The 21465-nt window shown below is 52.2% G+C and overlaps 1 protein-coding gene across 5 annotated transcripts in view; it reads left to right on the top strand.

Annotated features, from left to right (window-relative positions):
• The window catches only part of UBTF (upstream binding transcription factor), a 30550-nt gene extending 9882 nt beyond the window's left edge, over window positions 1-20668 (top strand). For 4 of the 5 annotated variants that reach the window (XM_006271553.4, XM_014609201.3, XM_059726873.1 and 1 more), the window contains exons 5-21: window positions 954-1109; window positions 1983-2047; window positions 2564-2684; window positions 3079-3189; window positions 3559-3692; window positions 4729-4870; window positions 5448-5489; window positions 7282-7395; window positions 7734-7889; window positions 8956-9111; window positions 9722-9832; window positions 10419-10507; window positions 10974-11163; window positions 12247-12294; window positions 13567-13635; window positions 14540-14674; window positions 16121-20668. In XM_006271553.4, coding sequence (XP_006271615.1) covers window positions 954-1109; window positions 1983-2047; window positions 2564-2684; window positions 3079-3189; window positions 3559-3692; window positions 4729-4870; window positions 5448-5489; window positions 7282-7395; window positions 7734-7889; window positions 8956-9111; window positions 9722-9832; window positions 10419-10507; window positions 10974-11163; window positions 12247-12294; window positions 13567-13635; window positions 14540-14674; window positions 16121-16234 — 1953 coding nt within the window. In that variant the 3' untranslated portion in view covers window positions 16235-20668. The remainder of the gene's footprint in view (window positions 1-953; window positions 1110-1982; window positions 2048-2563; window positions 2685-3078; window positions 3190-3558; window positions 3693-4728; window positions 4871-5447; window positions 5490-7281; window positions 7396-7733; window positions 7890-8955; window positions 9112-9721; window positions 9833-10418; window positions 10508-10973; window positions 11164-12246; window positions 12295-13566; window positions 13636-14539; window positions 14675-16120) is intronic. The other variant, XM_019475613.2, reaches the window with a different exon arrangement.
• Window positions 20669-21465: the final 797 nt, after the last annotated feature.

The raw sequence follows: 21465 nt of genomic DNA on the forward strand, positions 1-21465 counted from the left end.
CCCTATCCAACCCAACCCATACCGATGTTTGTCTAACCTGTTCCTAAAACTGCAAAACAAGGTATGTTGTCCTTAACCTGCCACAAGTAAAGTATGGGGACAAGGGCATTGCCAATGTCCTGCTGCCGCCGAGGGGCTCTGCAAGGGGCTGCCGAAGTATCTTAGCTACTATTTGGGGTGGGATATAGACAGGGAAAGGTGGTCTTTTGCTCAGAACCCAGGAAGCTGCATCATAAGGCAAGTCTTATATGTGAGATTTGCTGGGAATGATTTTGCTGGTCAGCAGGGCCATTTTTAGGCAAACTCCTTGGGAAATAGGCTTTGTTATGAGGGATGTGGGGACCCTGAGCTGCTCCCTGAGGCTGGGGAATTAGTTCAGGTTTGTCAGGCGCTTTGGAGGTGGCAAGGCCTGCACCAAGGCCAAGTTGTGATGCCTGCCCAAAGTACATTTAATACTTCTGGGCGTATTGCTGATAGCCTGTGTCTAAGTTTAGAGCAGGATACTGTGAATTGGGAGACTTCTGTTCTATTCTTGGCACCAGGAGGCAATGTGGCCTAGCAGTTACAGTGTGGCATGGGAGTGAGGACTCCCCGCTTCTATTCCTGGCTCTGCTGTTGACCTTTCTTGCAAAACAACTCATTGCCCTGCTGTGTGCCTCAGTTTCCCCTCCCATCTCAGTAAAAGAGGGGTCATGTCTACCTCACAGGAAGGGTTCTGAAGCTTGGCTGATGTGGGTAAAAGGCCTGAAGGCTCCTTGCCTCCTGTGTAAAACTGCACGGTGATGTTACCTAGGTTTTGATGTGGCCCCAGTTATTTTTCCTAGCCAAGCTCCTCGCTCTCTTAGTGCACAATACCACCTGAAGCCAGGCAGTATTGTTATCTCTGTAGGACAGAGCAGGGAAGTGAAGACCAGAGGGACTAAGGTTTTCTTAAATTGTGACCTCTCCCTCAGAAACACCCAGATTTCCCCAAGAAGCCCCTGACTCCTTACTTCCGCTTCTTCATGGAGAAGCGAGCCAAATACGCAAAGCTACACCCAGAAATGAGCAACCTGGATCTGACCAAGATACTCTCCAAGAAGTACAAGGAGCTCCCTGAAAAGAAAAAGGTAGGTAAAGCCTAGGTTGGATTTAGGAATCTGTCCATGCAGGGACCTCCCACAGGAGCTGGTGTCATTAGGCTCTGGGTCTCTGCTTCATGCAACCAGACCTCCTTGATATTATGGGATATGGGCAGGTTATACAGGCTGTGGGATCTGCTCCTCTAGGATCTGGGTCGGGGGGAGCAAGTCCTTAGCTGGCTTCTCTACAGAAGACTCAAGCTTGTGTTTAGTTCTCGTAGATTACTGAGATTTTCCCTTGCTCCTCCCCTGGGTAGTTACTCGAGCTGTGGGATTGGATGATTGGTGGGATCCATGACTCTACTGAACCAATCAACAATGAAACAGTTACAACTTTCGATGGATCTGTGTTAAACTTTGGGGTTAATTGCACACAGAGCATATTGTGTTCAGCTGCACATGCCATCCAGTTTGTGACTAAGCCTGAGCCTGTCCCTGCAAAGGCCTTGGCACCAAACTGCACCTTGGCTCAGCTTAGCAATAAATGTCTGAAACCCTGGTGTGCCCTGCCTTGCTGCAGACAGCTGCTGTGCTGGGAGAGTCCCATAGCTGCCAAGGAGAGTTGGGGGCCCAGTTCCCTGTGGACTGAAGGGGAATTGTACATCTGAACTTCTCCATTACTGTTCAGGGCTTGATCCTGCCATCCTCAATTCCCTCTGACTTTAGGAGTGGAGGGGGCTCAGCCAGTCACAGGATCAGGCCCTCAGCCTTCAGGGTTGGTGAAGAAAACTCTGCTCTCTCCTCCCTGGTTTCCAAGGGGTGCTGTTTCCTCTAGTAGCCAAACATATGTGGAGTCCTGCTGCCTCCTTGCCCTGCTGTTAACACCCCCTCACCTCACTCCCGGCTCTTTGTTTCTCCCAGATGAAATACATCCAGGACTTCCAGCGGGAGAAACAAGAGTTTGAGCGGAACCTGGCAAGATTCAGGTAAGAAGTTGACCAGCTGTGCCTGTGGAGCCATTTTTGGTGCATTCATCGTGGCTGTCTGCTTATAATGCTTGGGGGGTGAGGAGGAGGGGAAGGCTGGACAAAGGGAAAGGAAGGCTGGACCTGAAAGCTTTCCTGCTCAGCAGGCCTCTGAGACTACTATGGCACAAGCTGTGAGGTCTGGTAGCATGCAACTCGGCTAGTGCGTGCCTTTTCTGTGATAAAGCTTTGAAGAAGTTGGGGAGACCCCTGCTGTAGCAGTGATAGGGGCCCTGTTGCTTGAGTCATTCAGTACGTTAAAGGAAACCAGTCCCAGGTGACCCCAGCATTTCCATCTCAAATGTTTGTGATCTCCCGACACCCTTCTTAGGGAGCCCTCACTGTCTGAGCCCCTGGGTGTGTGGTTCCCTTGGGATTCCAGCCCACAGTGGATCTCAAAAGACCAGAACGTCAGGGTTAGTCATTTCCTGCCACTGCCTCTTCTGACCTTTCTACTCTTGCCTCTGTTGCCTGAAGGGAAGACCACCCCGATCTCATTCAGAACGCCAAGAAGTCTGACATCCCTGAGAAGCCCAAGACTCCCCAGCAACTCTGGTACAACCATGAGAAGAAAATCTACTTGAAAGTGCGCCCAGATGTAAGTTTTCCATGGAGTTGCTGTGAATGCACACACACATCATGGGGGACACACATGGGGGTGGGAGAAACATCCGGATCTGGTGGGCCAAGGAAGAGGCACCATGCAGAAGCATCGTACCATCTGGATGCAGGTAAGGTGACAGAGCGCTGGCACAGGAAATGGTATGTGTATGTAGGAGGGATGGAGCAGCAGTACCAGACTTAACTAGTGTGAGGGGTGACCACCCCCAGTGCAGGAGCCAGAGCAGTGAAGCAAAAAAGGCAGCTGTCTTCTCCACGCCCCTGAGCTCAGCTCGCTGCCCTGTGATCCCCACTGGGATCGGGCAGGAAGAGAGGGCGGGCGGGGCCCGCATTTCACCCCTCTGCCCTCACCTCTGGCTTTGGATTTTCAGGCCACCACGAAGGAGGTGAAAGAGTCGCTGGGCAAGCAGTGGTCTCAACTCTCGGACAAAAAGAGGCTGAAATGGATTCATAAGGCCCTGGAACAGCGGAAGGAGTACGAGGTAGGGAACCGCCTACCCATCCACATTCTCCCCTACGCTCAGCCAGTCCAGGTCGCATTCTGGCCACCCGCCTACTGGCTGAGGGTGGTCAGGGAGTCAGCCACCCCCTCTCCGTAACCGGCGTGAGGGGTTGCTGTTTGAATTCAAGGTGCTGCCCCTCCTTCCATTTCTAGGGTTAGATCAGACCCTTCCCTGCAGGTCCCCAGCTAGGTCAGAGACTTCCAGCGCAGCTTAGAGAGTATGTGGGCAAGACCCCTCAGCAGGGTGTCCCCCACAAAGGGAGGTTACTGGCTCCTCTCCTCCTCGTTCTCCTGGCCAAAGGACCTTAAGCTGGCCACTCTAACCCGCTGGCTGGTTTTTTGTCCACAGGAGATCATGCGGGATTACATTCAGAAGCATCCCGAACTGAATATCAGTGAGGAGGGCATCACACGCTCCACCCTCACCAAGGCAGAACGCCAGCTGAAGGACAAGTTTGATGGGCGACCCACCAAGCCACCTCCGTAAGTCACCTGCAGTTGGGGCAGTGGGGTTATAGCTTGGCTCTTTGCTGGAGGGATGGGAGAAATATTGGAGCTTTTCCAATTTTTTCCTCCTCACAGCAAATATTTCGTTCATGTCTCAGTGAAACCTTGCTGGAGCAAGGCAATAGAGACTCTGCACAACCCTGCCCCAGGGTGCCACCGCCCCCATAGCCTGCCCTTGCTGCAGGAGAAAGGTGGGGATGAGATGGCTCCTTCCTCCACCAGAGCCTCTTGCGGTTGTGCTGGCAGGGTCTTCCTGCACAGCAGGTCTTGCACTTGCACCCTGTTGACACCAGTAGGGCAGCTCCTCTTTGAAGCAGTTGATGGCTGTCTGTACTCTCAGGTAGATGCTACCATGAATGCCGCATGCCCCCGGAGGCTGGGGGGGCTTGGTGAGTTCCAACAGGCGGCCGTGGCGCTGTTGGCGGCAGGAGTGTGGCGGCGGTGAGCTCCCGCAGGCGGCCGCAACGCTGTCAGCAGCAGGGAGGCTGGCGAGCGTCAGCAAACACCCACAGACACTGCCGGCAGCATCAGTGATGGCCACTGGCAATTGAGGACCACCCACAAGAGGTGCACCGTCAAGCTCAGAGGGTGCACGTGCACCGCCTACGCATCGCCAATGGATGCTACATCAGATTCTGATGTAAATGCATGACTCCCAGAGCCAGGGCCCTGTGTCTTGATTCAGCCTTAAGTGACACTGATTTCCCAGCCCAAGACCAACCTGAGCAGGGCCAACATACCAGTTCCTCTAGGTTTGTGGGAATGGTATAGTTTGTTTTCACAGTATAAATTGTTTCAATTCATTGCTGAAATGCAGCCTCTTGGGTGGAATGCCAGTGTGCTGGCACTGAATAGCAGATTGCAGTGCTATATGAGAGAGGGGGCAGGGAATGAATGAGGGGTATTCTCAAGGTGAACATTGGCATGAATGCTAAAGGTGAACATTGGCAGGTGGACATTGCAGGTGGAAGGGGAGACCCACTAATGCCCTGCAGCTGTCCTTGGTTCACAGGAACAGCTATTCCCTGTACTGTGCGGAGCTGATGGCCAACATGAAGGATGTCCCCAGTACAGAGCGGATGGTGCTGTGCAGCCAGCAGTGGAAGCTGCTCTCCCAGAAGGAGAAGGATGCATACCACAAAAAATGTGACCAGGTGAGTGAGCTGGGGGCTGGAACTGGAGTTGGGGTAGGGAGAAAAGGTAGGAGTGGGACACAGAAAGGGCTAGGCTTGAAAACTCCCTCCCCCAGAGCAGGGGGGCAGCTGCTCCTTGCAGCTAAATTGTAAGTTGTGACCCCCACTGTGCCCCCACCAAACCCTAGCACTGTCCTTCCAAGCAGGGCACAGGGAAACAGCAGCCTCTAAAAGAACCCCAAGTCCTGGTGCTCCTTCCATTCCCTGTTCTGCCACTGACTTGCTCATTCATTTGGGCAAGGAATTTTCCCCCTGGAAGGTAGGATTAGCAGTGGCTGCCTGCCAGGAGGGGTTTGTGAATGGGAATGAGCAAAGGACTGCTAAATGGGGTGGGGGATGTTTTGCCCAAAGTGTTGTCTAGTGAGGCTGGTGCATACATAACCCCAGCCTCTTGTTAGCAGTCAGGCTTTATCACAAGGCTCTAGCCCCAGTGCCATTGATTTATGGGGGGGCAGTCAAGTGGGACTAGGGACCAGGCCGAGGGTGCCATCTTTGAGTAACCATCTCTCTCTCCCCCTCCTCCTGGTTTCTCCACCAGAAAAAGAAAGATTATGAAATAGAGCTCCTTCGCTTTCTGGAGGTGAGTGTGCCCTTCTCCCCTCCCAGGGGCTCAGCTTGTTATGCAGCGGGGTCCTGCCCCAGCCGCCCTCCACTCAGCATGCCAATCATCTGTGCATCTGCTTCACAGCTGGGATGGAGAGGGGGTCCTGTGTGCACTTGTGGCTGGTGACGGGCATGCATGGGGTAGACTTGGCCTGCCAAACCAAGGTCTGGAGGGTACCATGTTCCCTGCCCCAGTTGCCCCCCTTTTCAGTCTCCTCCCCTTGTGCAGCTACAGGCTGTTCTGTTCTACATGGGCTCTCATCTTGCCCCCAGCCAAATGGCATCTGGCCATGTGTTAAACAACAGAAATAACCCACGTCCTGTGTGGTCTGTTGTCTTCCTCCTCCCCTCCCAGGTAAAAGGCGGCATGGTGAAAACATGTCTGGGTTAGTGCATGCTTGACAAGACAGGTTGGAGCAGTGCAGCTGGCACCAGAGGAGTTTTGACATGGGCCTTGTCTGTGACCGAGACTGGCCCCTGAGCACGCTCGGGCTGCTGCACAGATGGGTTCCTTGAAGCCGGTGCATTGGCGACACGTAGGGGGTGCACACGGGTGCATGTGCACCCGCTGAGATTGACTGTGCACCCCCTGGAAACGCCAGCCGTGAAACCGGAAGTGCTGGCGGAAGTGCACTTCTGGTTTTGGCGCTGGTGATTTCGGGCTCGGCAATCAGCTGCTGGGAGACCCACCCCCAGTCGGCAATCTGGTGCCCCCCCCGCCAGACTCGGGAGGTACCAGTCGCCCATGAGCCAGTGGAAATGCTTTTGGTGTCGGGTGTGGGGGAGTGCAGCCATGTGAGGGTGTGTATGAGTGTGAAAGCTCCTATTTCCTTCCTCCCCCACCCCAGCTGCTCCTCTGCCCTTGTCCCCAGGGGTGGGGGAACTCCTACTCTCAGTTGGTGCCAGGGAGAGGCCATTGCCAGGGCAGGATGGGGGTGGGGATTATTTTGACCCCAGTGCTGCTCTGACCAACATGTCTGGGAGCTGCTGCTGCTGGCTGCTGTGTTATGTCTGGAGAGGGATGTTGACTCCATTTAGCCTTTTTTTGGTTGCATAACCAAGGGTGGAAAAACCAGCCGGTCCCTCCCCCTCCCCACCCCATGTTTGTGGCAGCAGAGGGCAGAGAGGAGGTTGCCCTTCCTCTGAGTAGGTGGGAGTTGAGCTGGGAGAAGAGGCCGGTCTCTGAGACCCATGCTTTGTATCTGTATTGCTGACTCTGCCCACGCCGGCCTGGTTCTCTAGACGGCTCCTAGCACATTGGCAGAGTGGTTTGTACAGTGCTGAATATCTCAAGGTTGGGGAAGGTCATTTGTCCCTTTTCCCCCCTCTAAGGAAGAAGCCCTCTTCAGCAGCTGGGTCACTGCCCTGGGAGTCGGAGCTCCTGGGGCCCCTTTGCGTCTGCCACACTTGCTGGGTGCCCTCACACTGGTCACCTGCTTTCCCTGTGCCCCATTTCTGTCTGCAAGAGGTTCACAATACTGGAATGATCTGGCTTGCATGCGTGTGCTTCACCGCCCTCTACTGGATGCATTGGGAAATGGCCTTCTGTGTCATAGACCCTATACAGCTAATGAGGGGTCCTCTGGTAGGAGGGTCTTGAAGCAGAAAAACCTGGGGGAAGCATGTTTGGAGTTGGAAGGTCTCACTGAGAGCACAGTTTTAGTGTCCTTCCCATCATCCCCTTTCAGTCTGTACATCCCTCCTTTTCACACTGCCAAGCCATGGAATTTCCTAACCCACGTGCCTCTCCCTCCTTGCATGGCATGCAGAGCCTCCCAGAGGAGGAACAGCGGAGGGTGCTGGGCGAAGAGAAGATGCTGGGAGGGAACAAGAAAGGAGCCACCAGCCCTGCCTCCAAGAAGTCCTCGCCAGATGCTGGCAAGGTGAGGACTGTCCCGATCATGGAAAGAGCACGGCACCGCCTGCATATGTGTGTTACTGGAATTGGGGAAAGGAGCCAGTTCCTTTTTAAACCAGCTTCAAGGCTCCTCAGTGGGAGCCGCTGAGTTAGCTCAGAGGAACAGTGGCAAAAAATAAACCGCTGCTTTTAAAACCAAAACAAAAAAAGAGGAAAAACTCCAATTTTTTTGGCTTTCCTGTACATCCGTGAGGTGGCTGCAGGGTTTCTGCACCTGCTTGTTTTGGCAGAGTCTGGTTTTTGCTTGTACTTTCTGTAATGCTTTAAACTCTACACCACGTCCCTTTTTGTGCTCTTCAACAGGCAGGTTCTGAGAAACCCAAACGACCCATTTCTGCCATGTTTATCTTCTCGGAGGAGAAGCGAAAGCAGCTGCAGGAAGAGCGACCCGAGCTGTCTGAGAGCGAGCTGACCCGGCTGCTGGCACGGATGTGGAATGATCTTTCTGAGAAGAAGAAGGTTGTTGAATCAATGACATGCTCTTTCTAAGCATCTCACTCTGCACATTGGCACCTAGCTGCTCCTGAGGAGGATACGCAGAGGGTGCCTTTTACTTTCCACCCTGTTTAGGGGGTGCCAACAGTTCAGTCACTGGACTCTTCCCTACCCTGCCATATGCTGGAGCTATTTTTCTCCATTGTGGCACAACAGTCTCTTTGGGAAATGGCTCCAGTGGCTGGCACTGTAGCGTGTCAGAGCGTGGCACAGATGGGTCTTGCCGGCTGCCCCTTCCGAGGCAGTGGGGCTGCCAGAAACCTTTGCGTCTTTGCATGCAGCCTGGTTCTTATGAAATGGGACCAGCCACCAGAAATATAATGAGCAGCTCTGGGAGATCGAGGTCTGCCAGGTTCCACCTGGAGGGGAAGATCTTGAGCCTGGATTTAAGCGTGGCAGGGGGACAGAGTGGGGATTGGGGTCTGTCCAGCCCTGGTGGGTTTAACTAACAGCCCTGGTTTGAGTGGGTTGATTGTTTATAGGCACTTTGGAAGCATTTCATTCTGTCTGTGTGGGAAGCTGTTTTGTGGCTTGTGGGGGGACACAGTTCTTCCCTGCTGCATTTCTGGACATATGTGTGCGTTCTTTCCAAGAGCTGTGGGCGAGGGCTAAAATTCTCTGGGTCTTGGTAACAAATCAGGCAGGTGGGTGAGAGGGCACTGCTCTGCCTGGCAGCTCCGCACCCTTGCCCCTGCTTAGTACATCCTGCATCTCTGGTGGTTGCAGCAGAGTGCTCAAAATCATTTTTGCTGCCCAAACAGTTCTCACAGCAGATAGAGCCTGCAGTGTAACCCCCTGGGCTGGTTAGATCTGCCTATAAAATGGCAGCTCTGCCTTGGCCTCATCAGAAAGAATGTGTGGCAGCCTGTGCCGTGTGCCCCCAGATGGTTTTGTGGCTGGGTCCTTGTAGGGGTGGCAACTCTGCATCTTTATGAGGACCAAGATGCTCATTGAGGAGATCAGGACAAGGGAATTGTGCTGGAGTGACGTACACCTTAAATGCCACCCCTGTGCGTGTGTCTTTGCTCAGGCCAAGTACAAGGCCCGGGAGGCAGCCATGAAGGCGCAGTCCGAGAAGAAGCATGGTTCGGACAAAGAAGAGCGTGGCAAGTTGCCCGAATCACCCAAGACAGCCGAGGAGATCTGGCAGCAGAGCGTCATTGGGGACTACCTGGCTCGCTTTAAGGTGAGGAACCGAGGCAAGCAGCAAAGAAGGGGGAGAGAGCATCTCTTCACCTGTTTCCCCGCACTCCAGGCTTGTCCTCAACGTAGCCTCTAGCTAGAGCAGGGGCAGGCAATTATTTTGGGCAGAGAGCCACTTACTGAGTTTTGGCAAGCCATCGAGGGCTGCATGACAGGCAACCAGGGGCAGATAAATATTAATTTTCTAACATTTTTAGGGGCCCTGCAGGCCAGATAGGATGGCTGGTGGGCTGCATCTGGCCTGCGGGCTGCATTTTGCCCACCCTCAAGGTAGAGTGATGGGGCTGGGTGCTGCTAGGGGAGCAGAGAACCTGTGGGAGGGCAGGAAATGCTTTAGAAATGTTATTCAAATGAGATGCCTAGGAAATGCCCACCCTTGCCCCCTTTCTTCTGGGAGGTGAGTAAACACTCAGAGATGTACCCCATGACTTGGGGATCCAGGACCCAGCTGGAAGAAGTGACTTGCCAGGGCACAACCAGCAAGTCAAAGGAAGAACTGGTGAGAGGTCTCAGGAGTCTGCGCTTTAGCTGCAAGAGGTTTGTATTCCCCCTGCGTATATAACTGGAGTGCTGCTTGTCTCCCTGTGCTGCAGAATGACCGGGGGAAGGCACTGAAAGCCATGGAGGCCACTTGGAACAACATGGAGAAGAAAGAAAAGCTCATGTGGATAAAAAAGGCGGCAGAGGACCAGAAGCGATATGAGGTGGGTCCCTGACCCTGCACTCCATGGGGCTTTGTTTCCCACCCCTCCAGCCTAGGCTGCTATTCTTCAGCACCAGCATAGGGCACCAGGACCAATCTCCAAGCACTGGCATGGTGTGCTTCCAGTGCCCTTTACACACTTGTTAAAGGAACAGCTTGTGCTGTGACAGGCTCCTGTACAGAGCAAGAATAGGGGCCATGCCTCCCAGGAGAGCTTACAGGAGTGGATGGGAATTTCTCTTACCCTGGAGCAAGGGAGTCGTGCTGCTTTGGCAGGCTGGCAAAGGGGCTTCCTTCTCCCTGCAGCTCTCCAAGTGCCCTTGACTGGCACCCATTGTCTGCGTCTGTTTCTGGGGCAGAGGCTCAGAGACAGTGCACTGCAGAGCCTGATGCTGCTCATTCTCATTTTTGAGACTCAGGTGGGAGTAGGGGTGGAATTGCCCTGTGCAACACGTCGTCTTGTCGCATGAAGTTTCCTGCTGTAAGGGTTGGCCTGAGGGATTCTGCACAGACTTAGGTGTTTGCTCTGAATGTAGTGGCAGATGGCAGCCTCCTCTTACCCATCCCTGTCCCCCTCCATCCCCCAGAGAGAACTGAGTGAGATGAGGGCCCCTCCGTGCACTGCAAACTCTTCCAAGAAAGTGAAATTCCAAGGAGAGCCGAAGAAACCCCCTATGTGAGTACTAGTCCTCCTGGGAGCTGGATGTGTAGTAGGGTGGTAGAAGAATGGGAAGTGGGAGGAGGGGTGGGTCTTGCTCCAGAATAGCTTAGAAAGCACAGGCCAATAGCCTAGATGTGCCAGAGAGCCTGGGCTGGGCCATGGCTGTGGACAGGGACACTTAGCTGAGTGCTGTAAGGGATTGGTAGCCTGTAGGGTAAAGGCCAGTGGTGGAGAGTTGGAAAGCGTGAGGAGCAAAATCAGGACTTGTGGGTTCTGGGAGGCAGGGAGGGAGTGTGTGGCTTCAAGGCTACAGCAGCAGGCCAGGCAGTGGGCCCACCTGGCTTCTGCTTCCTGCCCCTGGAAGAGACTTTATTTTGGGGCTCACAGCAGGACAGGTTGCCTGGGCATTGTTCCCAGAGAGGGAGGGCCCTCTTGGGTTGACCATGCAGCTGCCTCTCACTTCTGCCCCCATGCCTCTCAGGAATGGCTACCAGAAGTTCTCCCAGGAACTGCTGTCCAACGGGGAGCTCAACCACCTGCCACTGAAAGAGCGGATGGTGGAGATAGGCAGCCGCTGGCAACGCATCTCCCAGAGCCAGAAGGACCATTATAAGAAGTTGGCTGAGGAGCAGCAGAAGCAGTACAAGGTGCACCTGGACATCTGGCTCAAGGTAAGTGCATGGTGGGACCACCTGCAGTCCAGGCAGTCTCTCCCTTCTGGTTTTGGGGCTGTCACCCTCAGGATTCTTGCTGGAGGGCAGGGCTGTCGGTCATGGATGCTGTCCCTTGAAACCAGGCCTCCAGTCTGCGCCTCTGCCCCATGGTATCTCCAGAGAGATTCCCCTCTGAACTGCGGCAGCAGGATGTGGGTGAGGGGGCCCATCTCCAGGCTCCATTTTAACACTATTGGCTGCCTATACATGTGCTTGGGAGTGCAGGGTGCATTTTAGCTAGAGCGGTTCCTGGACAGCTGCTCTAATTAAAACACCTCACTGTCATGCGTATTGAGCCCCTGTGCATTTAAAAATGTCTGTGGGGTGCTTTATCTAAGCCTCATTTGATGAGGTTTAGATAAAGGGCCCCTATGGCCATTTTAAAACACACAGGGGCTTAATACATGTGATGGTGAGATGCCACGGGAGCATTCTAATTAGAACATGAACAAGCACAGCAATATAGGCAGCCATTTCTCCCAGCTTGTCTGAGTTTCGAGCAGTTCCCATTCTGGGCAGCAGGGGCAGTGCTGTGTAGGGCTGGGGTTGGCCACATCTGGCCTGTAAAGCTGGAAGGCTTTGCTTGTGCCTGTGCCCACACCTGTGCCAGGGCTGGGCAGTGAGCACCTGTGATGGAGGTAGGCAGCCTTCAGGTGTGCCCACCCTACTGCTGCTTCTCTCCTCACCCCCTCCTTTCCTACCTCCAGCTGCAGCCTGGGTCCAGCTTCTAGCTGGTGGGGAACAGCACCAGCATCTGGCACCTTCCAGCTGCACTTAATTGTGGGAAGCAGGGAGAAGTGGCAGTAGTGTGGACACAGTTTACAGCTACCCAGCCCACACTGGGCTGGAGCCAGGTTGTTCTGGCCCATGGTTTGTTAAGGGTTTGTCATCTGCTGGTATAGGGAAGCTTTGTTTCCCATCCACAGCCCTGTTCTAGAGCCAGCAATACTGGTAAGACTTGCCCCTACCCCTACCTCTCTGTGTAGCTATGACCTTGCCTTTCCTTCCTTGGGGGCTCATGGGATTCTTCTGTCTTGGCAGAGCCTGTCACCTCAAGAGCGTGCAGCCTACAAAGAGCACACCTCAAATGTGAGTACCTGCTGGGGTGGAGATGAGGTGGGAGCTTGTGATTAGTTCTGTTCCTGCCCAGCTGTCTGGAGGGATCTGTGCCCACCCCTACAGCCCTCAGGAGACTGTTACAGAGGGAACATGCTCCTTTGTTAATAGTCCAGTAGCATCCAGAGGCCTCAACAGGGTTCAGGTCAGGACCCTGAAGAGCTTCCCCTCTAAATAGATGAACCAGAGGGGAAGTGACTTGCTCAAGGTGACACAGCAAGTTGGTGGCAAAAGTGGAGGTAGATACAGGTTTATACATTTATAGCCTCTGTAAATAACATCCCACTGTGAAGGCTTTCAGTAGTTGATGGTTGGTGCTCTCACCTCTCAATCTGCAGATGACACCAAGCTGGGTGGGGGTGCACATGATAAACAGGAGAAATAGTTTAGTGTTAACAGAATTAATTTCAATAAGGACAAGTGGAAAGCACTGCATTTAGGACAGAACAGTTACGTGCACAAGTACAGACTGGGGAAGGGCTGGTTAGGCTTCAGTGCTGCAGAAAAGGAGCTGGGGATTACAGTGGATCATAAACTGAATATGAGCCAGCAGTGTGCAATTTTGGCAAAAAAGCCCATTAGTATGTTGAATTATATTGATAGGACCATCACTTGCAAGTCAAGGAAAGTGATCCTTTCATTCTGTTCAGCACAGGTGAGACCTCACCTGGAGTACTGTGTCCAGTTTTGGGCCCTACATCTCAAAAAAGATGTGGACAAATTGGAATGAGTCCACTGGAGAGCAACAAAAGTAATCAGAAATCTAGGAAATATGACTTGCCAGGAAAGGTTGGAAGAATGAAGATTATTTAGTCTGGGGTAGAGGAGATGTGGAGCAGGGGTGTTGATAACAGTCTTCAAATACCTGAATGGTGGTTATAAAAATGATGGTGATAAACTGTCCTCTGTGGCTGCAGAGGACAGGACAAGGAGCAATGGTCCAAAATGGCACCAAGATAAATTTAGTTTAGAAATTAGAAAGAACTTTTTTACTACTTGGGTGATTTAAACATTGGAACAGATTATTACATAGAGCAGTTGTGGAATCATTGCAGAAATATTTTAAGATCAGCTGCACAAAAACTTGACTGAGCTGGTTTAGACATTGCTGCCCCTGCCTCAGGCAGGTGTTGGACTAAATGACCTCCTGAGATTCCTTCCAGTTCTGTTCTGTGCTTGGGGAACAGAGGAGCCTCCTTCAGGGCCATGCTGAAGTGTTTGCTTTTTCTCTTTCACTCTGTGCAGAAGCGCAAGAGCATGGGGAAGGTGAGAGGGCCAAACCCGAAGATGAAGCCCACAATGCAGTCCAAGTCGGTAGGTACTGCCCTGCTGCCTCCTATCCAGGATGGCTCCTTGGAATGGTGCCTGCCCTTCTCCCTCCCGGAAACCCTTGCTAGGGCTAATCTTCCTGCAGAGCTATACCCTAGAAGGGCAGTTCCTTGAAGAGCCAGGGTGCAAGGAGAAGTCCCCAAGCAGCTGTGGTGTTAGTGTGAGTTGGAAGAGGGAGATGTTACTGTATTCAGGGCTGGGAGAGCATATCATAATACCCTTGTGCTTCCCTTGTTCTACCCTAAGGGTCTTGAAGAGCTTGAGGCCTCATGAAGAGAGTGGACAGGGTCATTCTTCTGCCAGTTGACCGATGGGGAAACAGGCAGGTGGTAAAACTGGCCCACAGGCATGTAGTGAGGTATTGGGAGCTGGGAACAGAACCCAGGAGTTCTGTCTACTCTATGCTTTGGCTCCCTAAAGAGAAAATGGGGTAATGCAGGTTCCTTTCCCACTGTGGCAGGGGGGATGTGAACTGTAGTGGGCCACTAGCTTGAGCCAAGGGCTGACAACCATAGCACCTGCCTGATCTGGGCTCTGGAAAGTAGCAGACTTGAAAACCACCTCTTGGGGCAGGTCCCCAATTCGTTGTCAGAGATTTAATGCAGCTCTTCTGGATAAGCGCAGTTCAGAGCTCCAGCCTTCAAGTATAGCCAAAAGCCTTGGAGCTTCTGGCTTCCCTGGCAGCTCCTGGGCTGGGGCAGGTTTCCAGTTTTGCTGATGGCCCTAATCTGTCAGCTAGGACCACTGGTGGGACTAGGCACATGGTGGCTCCTGTGAGGATTTCACGGGGTTCCTGCCCTTGGGGGGTGGAAAAGTCTATCCACGGGAGGAGCGGGGCAAGCCATGAGACCCGTTCGAAACCACAGACTGAGTTCTGCATGACCCGCAGGAATCTGAGGAGGATGAGGACGATGATGATGACGAGGAAGAAGATGATGATGATGATGAGAATGGGGACTCGTCTGAGGAAGGTGGGGACTCATCAGAGTCCAGCAGTGAGGAGGAGAGTGAGGATGGGGATGAGGTGAGGCTACCTGATATGCACCAGGGATGAGTCTGGGCCTCTGTGGGGACCATGAGGCCAGTTATGCTGGTCCATCATCCTGGGGTCCCAGCACCCAGGACATGGGAAGCACTAGGTTTTTGGGAGAACCTGTCCTTTGTAAATACAGGGCTTGGGTACGCAGTGGGTCCAATGCTCAGGTTGCATCTAGGGTGTAAATCCCATTGACCTCAGAGTTGCTGCAGCTGTTTACAGCAGCTGGGGGAGAGGGGTCAGTCAGTCGGTCCTGAGGCTGAATCAAAAGTTGATGGCCTCCAGCCTTTTCTGCAATGCAGGGAACCGCAACCCAGGTGCAATATATGCACAGAGAAGCCCAGAAATCCCCTGGGCTCCAGCCATTGCTCTTGTGTGCTCAGAGACTGCAGCTTGGAGCCTGTAGCACTCTGCTGCCTGAGACTATTCAGTATCTTGTCTGTCATACCTGGGGCCTGACCCTTATCTTGGGTACTCTGGGGCAAATGTGAAGTGAGTCACTGAAGACACAGGAGTTGCTCTGGATTCATACTGGTGGCAGACGAGTCAAAATCTGATTAGTAGTACTGGAAACAGGAGCTCTGTGCTGTGGGTTACAGCCCTACAGGAACCACAGGAGGGAGCTGCAGCAGGATTTGAAAAGTCTTCAATTCACTTGTCTTCAGGTTACGTTAGTTCCTCATGCTATAAGGTGGGGAACCAAGGTGGGCAGAGGGACTGGTGCCTTGCCTCAGAACATAGCAAGGCAGTGGTGGAGCTGTGACTAGAACCCAGGATATAGAGCCTAGGAATCAGCCCCCTTTGCTTAAGCCACATACCAGCCCCATCTTCTCCATGGAGGAGGAGAAAACTTTAAAATCAGCTGGCCAGCACCAAATGGCTGAGTGCTTGTAACAATCCCTCTTGCCCCAAACAACGTGCAAACTAATAGCAACAAAATCTCAGGCTGTTTCTTATTCTTGAGAGTGTTTTGGAGTGAAGGGGCCAAGTTTCAGTCTATTTTAATCAGTGACTGATTCACCTTCTAATAAGCTGCCAGGAAGTGCAGTTCTGTCAGTAGGCATCCTTTTTCTGGCTGTTGCCAGCTCTGGCATGCCAAGCAGAATTTGACTGGAGCAGAGCTTGCATGGGAGACCCAGACTTCAGGAAGTGGTTTTAGTGATTCAGTAGTTTGGTATTTGTGGAGCCTCCCCAGTGCTGATGCCCTAGGCTGGTGCTTGGGGGTGCTGGGCTGCTGGACTTGCCTGGAGTCGGACAGGACTTAATTTGACAGGTAGGCCTTGTCTGTACTGGTCTGATGTGGGAAAAGGTGTGCAAGCCACACTTAGCACTGGTGTCGTACCCCACACTGGGGCTTTTGAAGGGTAAATTACCTCCAGGCTCCTACCCCCAGTGCAGCCAGACTGCTAAGCCTTTCTTCGCCTCCCACCCCAGAATGAAGATGACGATGAGGAGGATGATGATGACGACGACGATGACAACGACTCCGAGGGCAGCAGCTCCTCCTCCTCCTCTTCAGGCGACTCCTCCGACTCGGACTCCAACTGAAACGCCCACCCGCCACCTTCTTGCCATACTCTTAGTAATATTCTTCCCCCTCTTTGGAACAGTAACATCCTGACCGGAGTCCTGGGTTGCTGGTTGCAAAGCGGGGCAGAGGGGAATCACTGTGGCTAATTTCCCTCCCCCTCCACCTCCCCACCCCGCAGTGAATTTCAAGCTAAGAGGAAGCAGCTGGCAAAAACAATGGAGGCTTTTTGAGCAGTGTTGCGGGTGGGGTGGGGTGGGGTGGGGGGGTTATTCTGTGTTGTGTTTTTCTCCATAGAGTTTGTGCTCAATCCTGTTTTGGGGGGAGGGAAGAGAGGGGGATGATTTTTGTTTTTTTCATACTGCCTTCCCTTGTCCTGCCTCCTGCTGCCTCTCTCCCCTTCCAACTTCCAGCTACCAGCTCCGGACTTTATACAAAACAAAATCCTTTTTAAAAACAAACAACGACAGATACGTCCTGGCAAGAGGCGCGGAGCGTTGTTCTGGACTGCAAGCCACCGCAGCTCAGGACTTGGCTGCGGGGACGATCTCCCTCTGCCTCTCTGATGCGAGGAGGGGACAATCTTGTACAGTCTTGAAGCTGCACCCGGAGCTCCTGGAGAGCAAAGTCCCACTGCACTTACGAGCTCCCGTAATGAACTTCACACACAGCATTTCCCTCTGGGGACAGGGGGAGAAATTTTGTGTGCGTGCGTGTGGGTGAGTGTGTATGTGTGTGTGTGTGTGTGTGTATGTGTGCATGTGTGTTGGAGGGGCGGGGGGTGCAAAGGGAGTTCAAAGAAGATGTTGCCCAGTATATTTTTGGGAGGGGGGGCGTAGGGAGGGGCTGACATTTGTGGGGAGGGGGTCACCAAGGCTGCAAAATGGCAGCTAGAGCCTTTGATTAGGGGCTGATAGTGGCATCAGCTGCCCAAATGGCACTCAGCCCATCTTGCCAGAGCAGCCTTTGAACAGAGCTGGTGGCAGGTGGGTCCCATATCTTACTTTTTGTTTTCTTTTTATAATGAAGTGACCAATTATTGTACCAAGATGGGGCATTTGTTGATGGTGTTTCCGGGAGGGTTTGGGCGAGGGGCTCTGCCACAAGGAGAGATTGTCTGTGTCGTCGGTGGTTGTTGTGTTGTTGTTTGTTTGGTTTTTTTTGTTCTGGTTCTTTTTTTTTTTTTTTTTCCTTTTATAAAACAAGGAAGATCCATCTTTTTTTTTATAACCAAACTCTCAGTCTTTGGCTAGCTGGATGGCTCTGCACCCCCTTGCCCCCTGCAGTGCGCTGGCCTCAGTGCCCGCCATGCAAAGAACTGGGGATTGAGAGGGGGCAAGCCCCAGCTGTACCACAACAGGGTCTCTGGAGTGGGATTGTGGTGCAGACCCACCTCCATTTCCACAGTCAAGCAGGTAGCGAGGGAGGCGCTGACCTGTGTTCCCCCAATGATCGTTGTTTAAATTAATTTGAAGGAATGATGGAAAAGTAGCTTCAGGCTCCAGCGGCTGAGATCTGAACTCACAGGCAGGCCACTCCTCTGGGAGAGGAGCTGCCGATTTATATATTGGTGTATCACGGGCTATGTGTTACTATATAGATATGGACGGCTGTCTTTGTTTTCAGTTGAGAGCCATAACTAGCATCTCATCCCTCTCCTTTTCCGGTTAGGGCTGCTAGCCAGCACGGAGAGGGCTCCATGAGTGCTCTAGGTGGGCCTGCCAGAGAACAGGCCCATGGAGCCTCCTGCTTCATGCTCCGACCCATCGGCTGTTACATGTATGAGGGTGAGGTCCACCCCATGTAGAGCTTTGGCATGAGCCCCTGGCTCCCCCATCAGCAGGTCCTGGGTCTGGCACTTTCCCTGATGCCAGACTGGGGCTTTTCTTCCAGGGGCAGGAAGAGGGAGGTTCCTGGGTGCAAATAACAGGAGGTGTCTATTTGCACCCTCTATGGGAGTGGGGAGTCAGTTGGGCAGTAGGGCCATGTTGTTTGTGCTTCCACACACTTTCCCTGGGCTTCTGGGGTGTCTTACTTCTGCTGGATGTTTGTCTTGGCCAGCAGGAGCCACGTGGTGATGCCAGCAGAGTGTATCCTGGGACTTGCGTGTTTCTTTCCCCTTCTGCATTCACAGCACCAGCAATTTCATCTGTCACCTGGCTGTATTCTGCTCCCCTCCCGCCCTTCCCATGACTTGGTCCCCTGCACCCTTGAAGCTGGGCAGAAGAACAAATGTGGGTCCCTGTTGTGTCCCTTCTTGCCCCCCAGCAAACCAGCTATTTCGTTGCTACTTTCTCTCCCCCTGGCTGGGGAGGCTAGGAGGGGGGGCAGTGACAGTATTTAGCAGGAACAGAACAGAACCAAACAGCTAGTGGTTAGCTTGTTACTGGAGTCTTTCTGCTTCCCCTCCCTGAGCTGCCACCCCTGCTGCCCCTCAGGGACATGAGGGACATGGCTCCTCCCTTCCCCTAGGGCAGACTTATTGCCATGCCTGGTCTGTAGCAAGAGGGCAGAGAAGAGGAACAGTGTTTGGATGGTAACTGTTCTTTAGAGGGCTCAGCTTGCGGCGTGGGTGTCTTGTGCTGGACCTAGTGAAGTCCCAGCAGGGGATTATGACATTTGGGTGGGCTGTGCTGCTGCATTTTTGTTTGTTCCTATATGAAAAATATGTCTGCCTTCTGATGGATGAAGTCCCTGGCTTGGGGGTCTGGCCAGGCAGGGGGTCAGTCTAAACGGTGGGTTGGGAAGAGTTTTGAGGGCACCAGTGGGAGCAGACAGGAGGGCTGGCTGCATTTGGCAGGGCTCAGGCCTAAGAAGGGGGGAAGTCTCACAGCAGATGGAGGGGTTAGCTGCTGGCCCGGGGGCCCCCAACTCTGTCTCACTCCCCTCCCCCTTCTGTCCACTGCAGCCCCCCACTTCTCTCAGATGAAGCTGGGGGGTCCTGCTGGGCTTAAATTTCAGCCTGGTGGCCTTTCCACACACAACATGCAGAGGTGCCTGGGTCTTCTCAGCAGCTTTTGCTTTCTGGGGTTTAGAGGGGTCAGGAGAGCCTAGTGGGGAGAGATTTCATGTTCCTAATCCTTACCTGAGCAGTGGCAGTGGTGGTAGGGAGGGGGGAAAGTGCCCAGTGCCAGTAAATCACCTGGGTCACAGCATAGAGAGGGGGAGGGGGTCACCATACAAAGGACCCCTTTCTGCTGGGAATTCGAAACAAACTCACGCTCCTCTTGGACTGGAGTTTGCTGGATGCAGCTCTGCTGTGATCTTGTCTGGGCCAGGATGTGAGCTGTTCAGGCCCGAGCTCCTAAAAGCCGGCACTTTCCTCCCTTTCACAATATGAGGGTTGGATTGCATGGCATTGTTCTCTCCCCGGGGCCCCTCTTGCAGGACCCAATTCAGGAAAGTGCATGCTTTTTGTCAACCAGGCTGAAGCAAGGGCTCTGAAGTGCTGTCCTGCATTCAGCCCTTAGGACTGTCAAGATAGAAATACCCCTGCTTTCTTGGCTGTTGGCCTAGTTCCTAGGACCTATTGAATGGGGGAAGTGGGACACATGAGGGGCTGCAGTGAGCATGTCATTCAGCCCGCTCCTGGGGTGCTTGGACCCTGCTCCATTCAAGAGAAACAGACAATCCTTGTAGATTTAGCCAAGGGACTCCAGTGGTGAGGGAAAACATAGGGTCCTGTCCACCCACCCCTCCTCTCACTCTGTGTGTGTGTGTGTGTGTGTGTGTGTGTGTGTGTGTGTGTGTGTGTGTGTGTGTGTGTGTGTGTGTGTGTGTTAATGTGACGTGCCCATGATGTCTGATCACCCCGCCTGCTGTTTTGTGCCCGTCTGTCTGTCCTTGTCCTGATGTCCCCACCCCACCTCAACTCAACTCAGTCCTTTTTGTTTTGTTTTTCTTTTTTTTTTTCCCCCCCAGCGGGGAAACTGATTTCATTTTGCTGAATGTGCCCAGCGCTATTGTATTTTAGTGGATGTGTTTTTAGTACAAAAAATTACAAAAAAAAAAAATAATTTTTTCTGTTTTAAAAAAAAAAAATTCTTACAGTACTGACATTTTTTTTTAAAGTTACAGGGGGGAAAAATAGTTTGTACTGTAAGAGAATTGAAGCTAAGTGCATTTTTGCACTGCCACAAAAAACAATGAGACTTTAGATGGAAGTTCTTGTGAATTACAAAAAAAAACCACAAATCCTTTTTTTTTTTTTTTTTCTAATATTTAAAGAGTGTTTTTGTAGGTTTAAAAAAATAATTAAAAAAACAAACAAAAAAACCCAACTTCAATTTGTATTGCTCAGTGGGACTTAGAAATCAAGTCTGGACAGACTTAAAACTGTGGAGGTTTTTTTTTTGTTTTGTTTTGTTTTGGGTTTTTTGTATAATAAAGTGAAAAATAATGTTTCTGTTCTCATGTCATTACTATAAAAAAATAAAACTTTAGGAAAAAACGTGTGTAAGGCAGTTTTTCCCTGTGTTTTTTCATAGATTTGTTCAACCTAATACCAAAGGTATTTGCCATGTAGACGCAGGTACTGGTCATTTGTGGAAATGCTGGGTGGACTTGAAGGGGTGGAATTTTCGGGGCTGCTTTTTTTGTGGGTTGAACTACTCGGGTATTCCTCAGCCTCTTCAGGCTCACAGCCCCTTATTCCAAATTAAATCTTTGTAATTTCCTTACGTTAGAGTTGGGGAAGTATGTGTTTCAGGAGGCCGATGGAGAGCACATGACTCAGCTGGGGTCAGGATGTGTGAAGGAGGGAGATTTTCTTTGCTTTAGAATGTAAAGTGTTCTGTACCTTGGGACTTTCACCCCCCACTTTCCCACCTCTCCTGGGGGTCATGACCCACTCACTGACTGATAGCCCCTGGACTCAACAATGGGCCTTAAGCATCTATGAATTTTAGTATAACTTTTCAGTGTTGGCTTTAGTGCTTATGCCAACAACATATCTTTATAGAACTAGGCCTTAGTTGAGAGAGTGCCCAAGGATCTCAACACTCCCAAAGACCTGATCCTACATATAACACTGTAGGAAAGGGCCTCCTGGCCATTAAGTCAGACCCTGCAAACTTCAAATTCATTTGTGCACATTGGTAGCAGCTGTGAAGTCAAGAAGGGAAGGGGGTGGTGGGAAGATGGTTTTACAGCATCTAGCACAGCAGACCCTGATTCATGGAACTAGGGGCAGAGTCTAGGGCTGGGGCAGGCAATTATTTTGGGCAGAGGGCCGCTTACTGAGTTTTGGCAA

Source organism: Alligator mississippiensis, chromosome 4, assembly GCF_030867095.1.
Source record: "Alligator mississippiensis isolate rAllMis1 chromosome 4, rAllMis1, whole genome shotgun sequence".
Classification (NCBI taxonomy): Eukaryota; Metazoa; Chordata; order Crocodylia; family Alligatoridae; genus Alligator; species Alligator mississippiensis.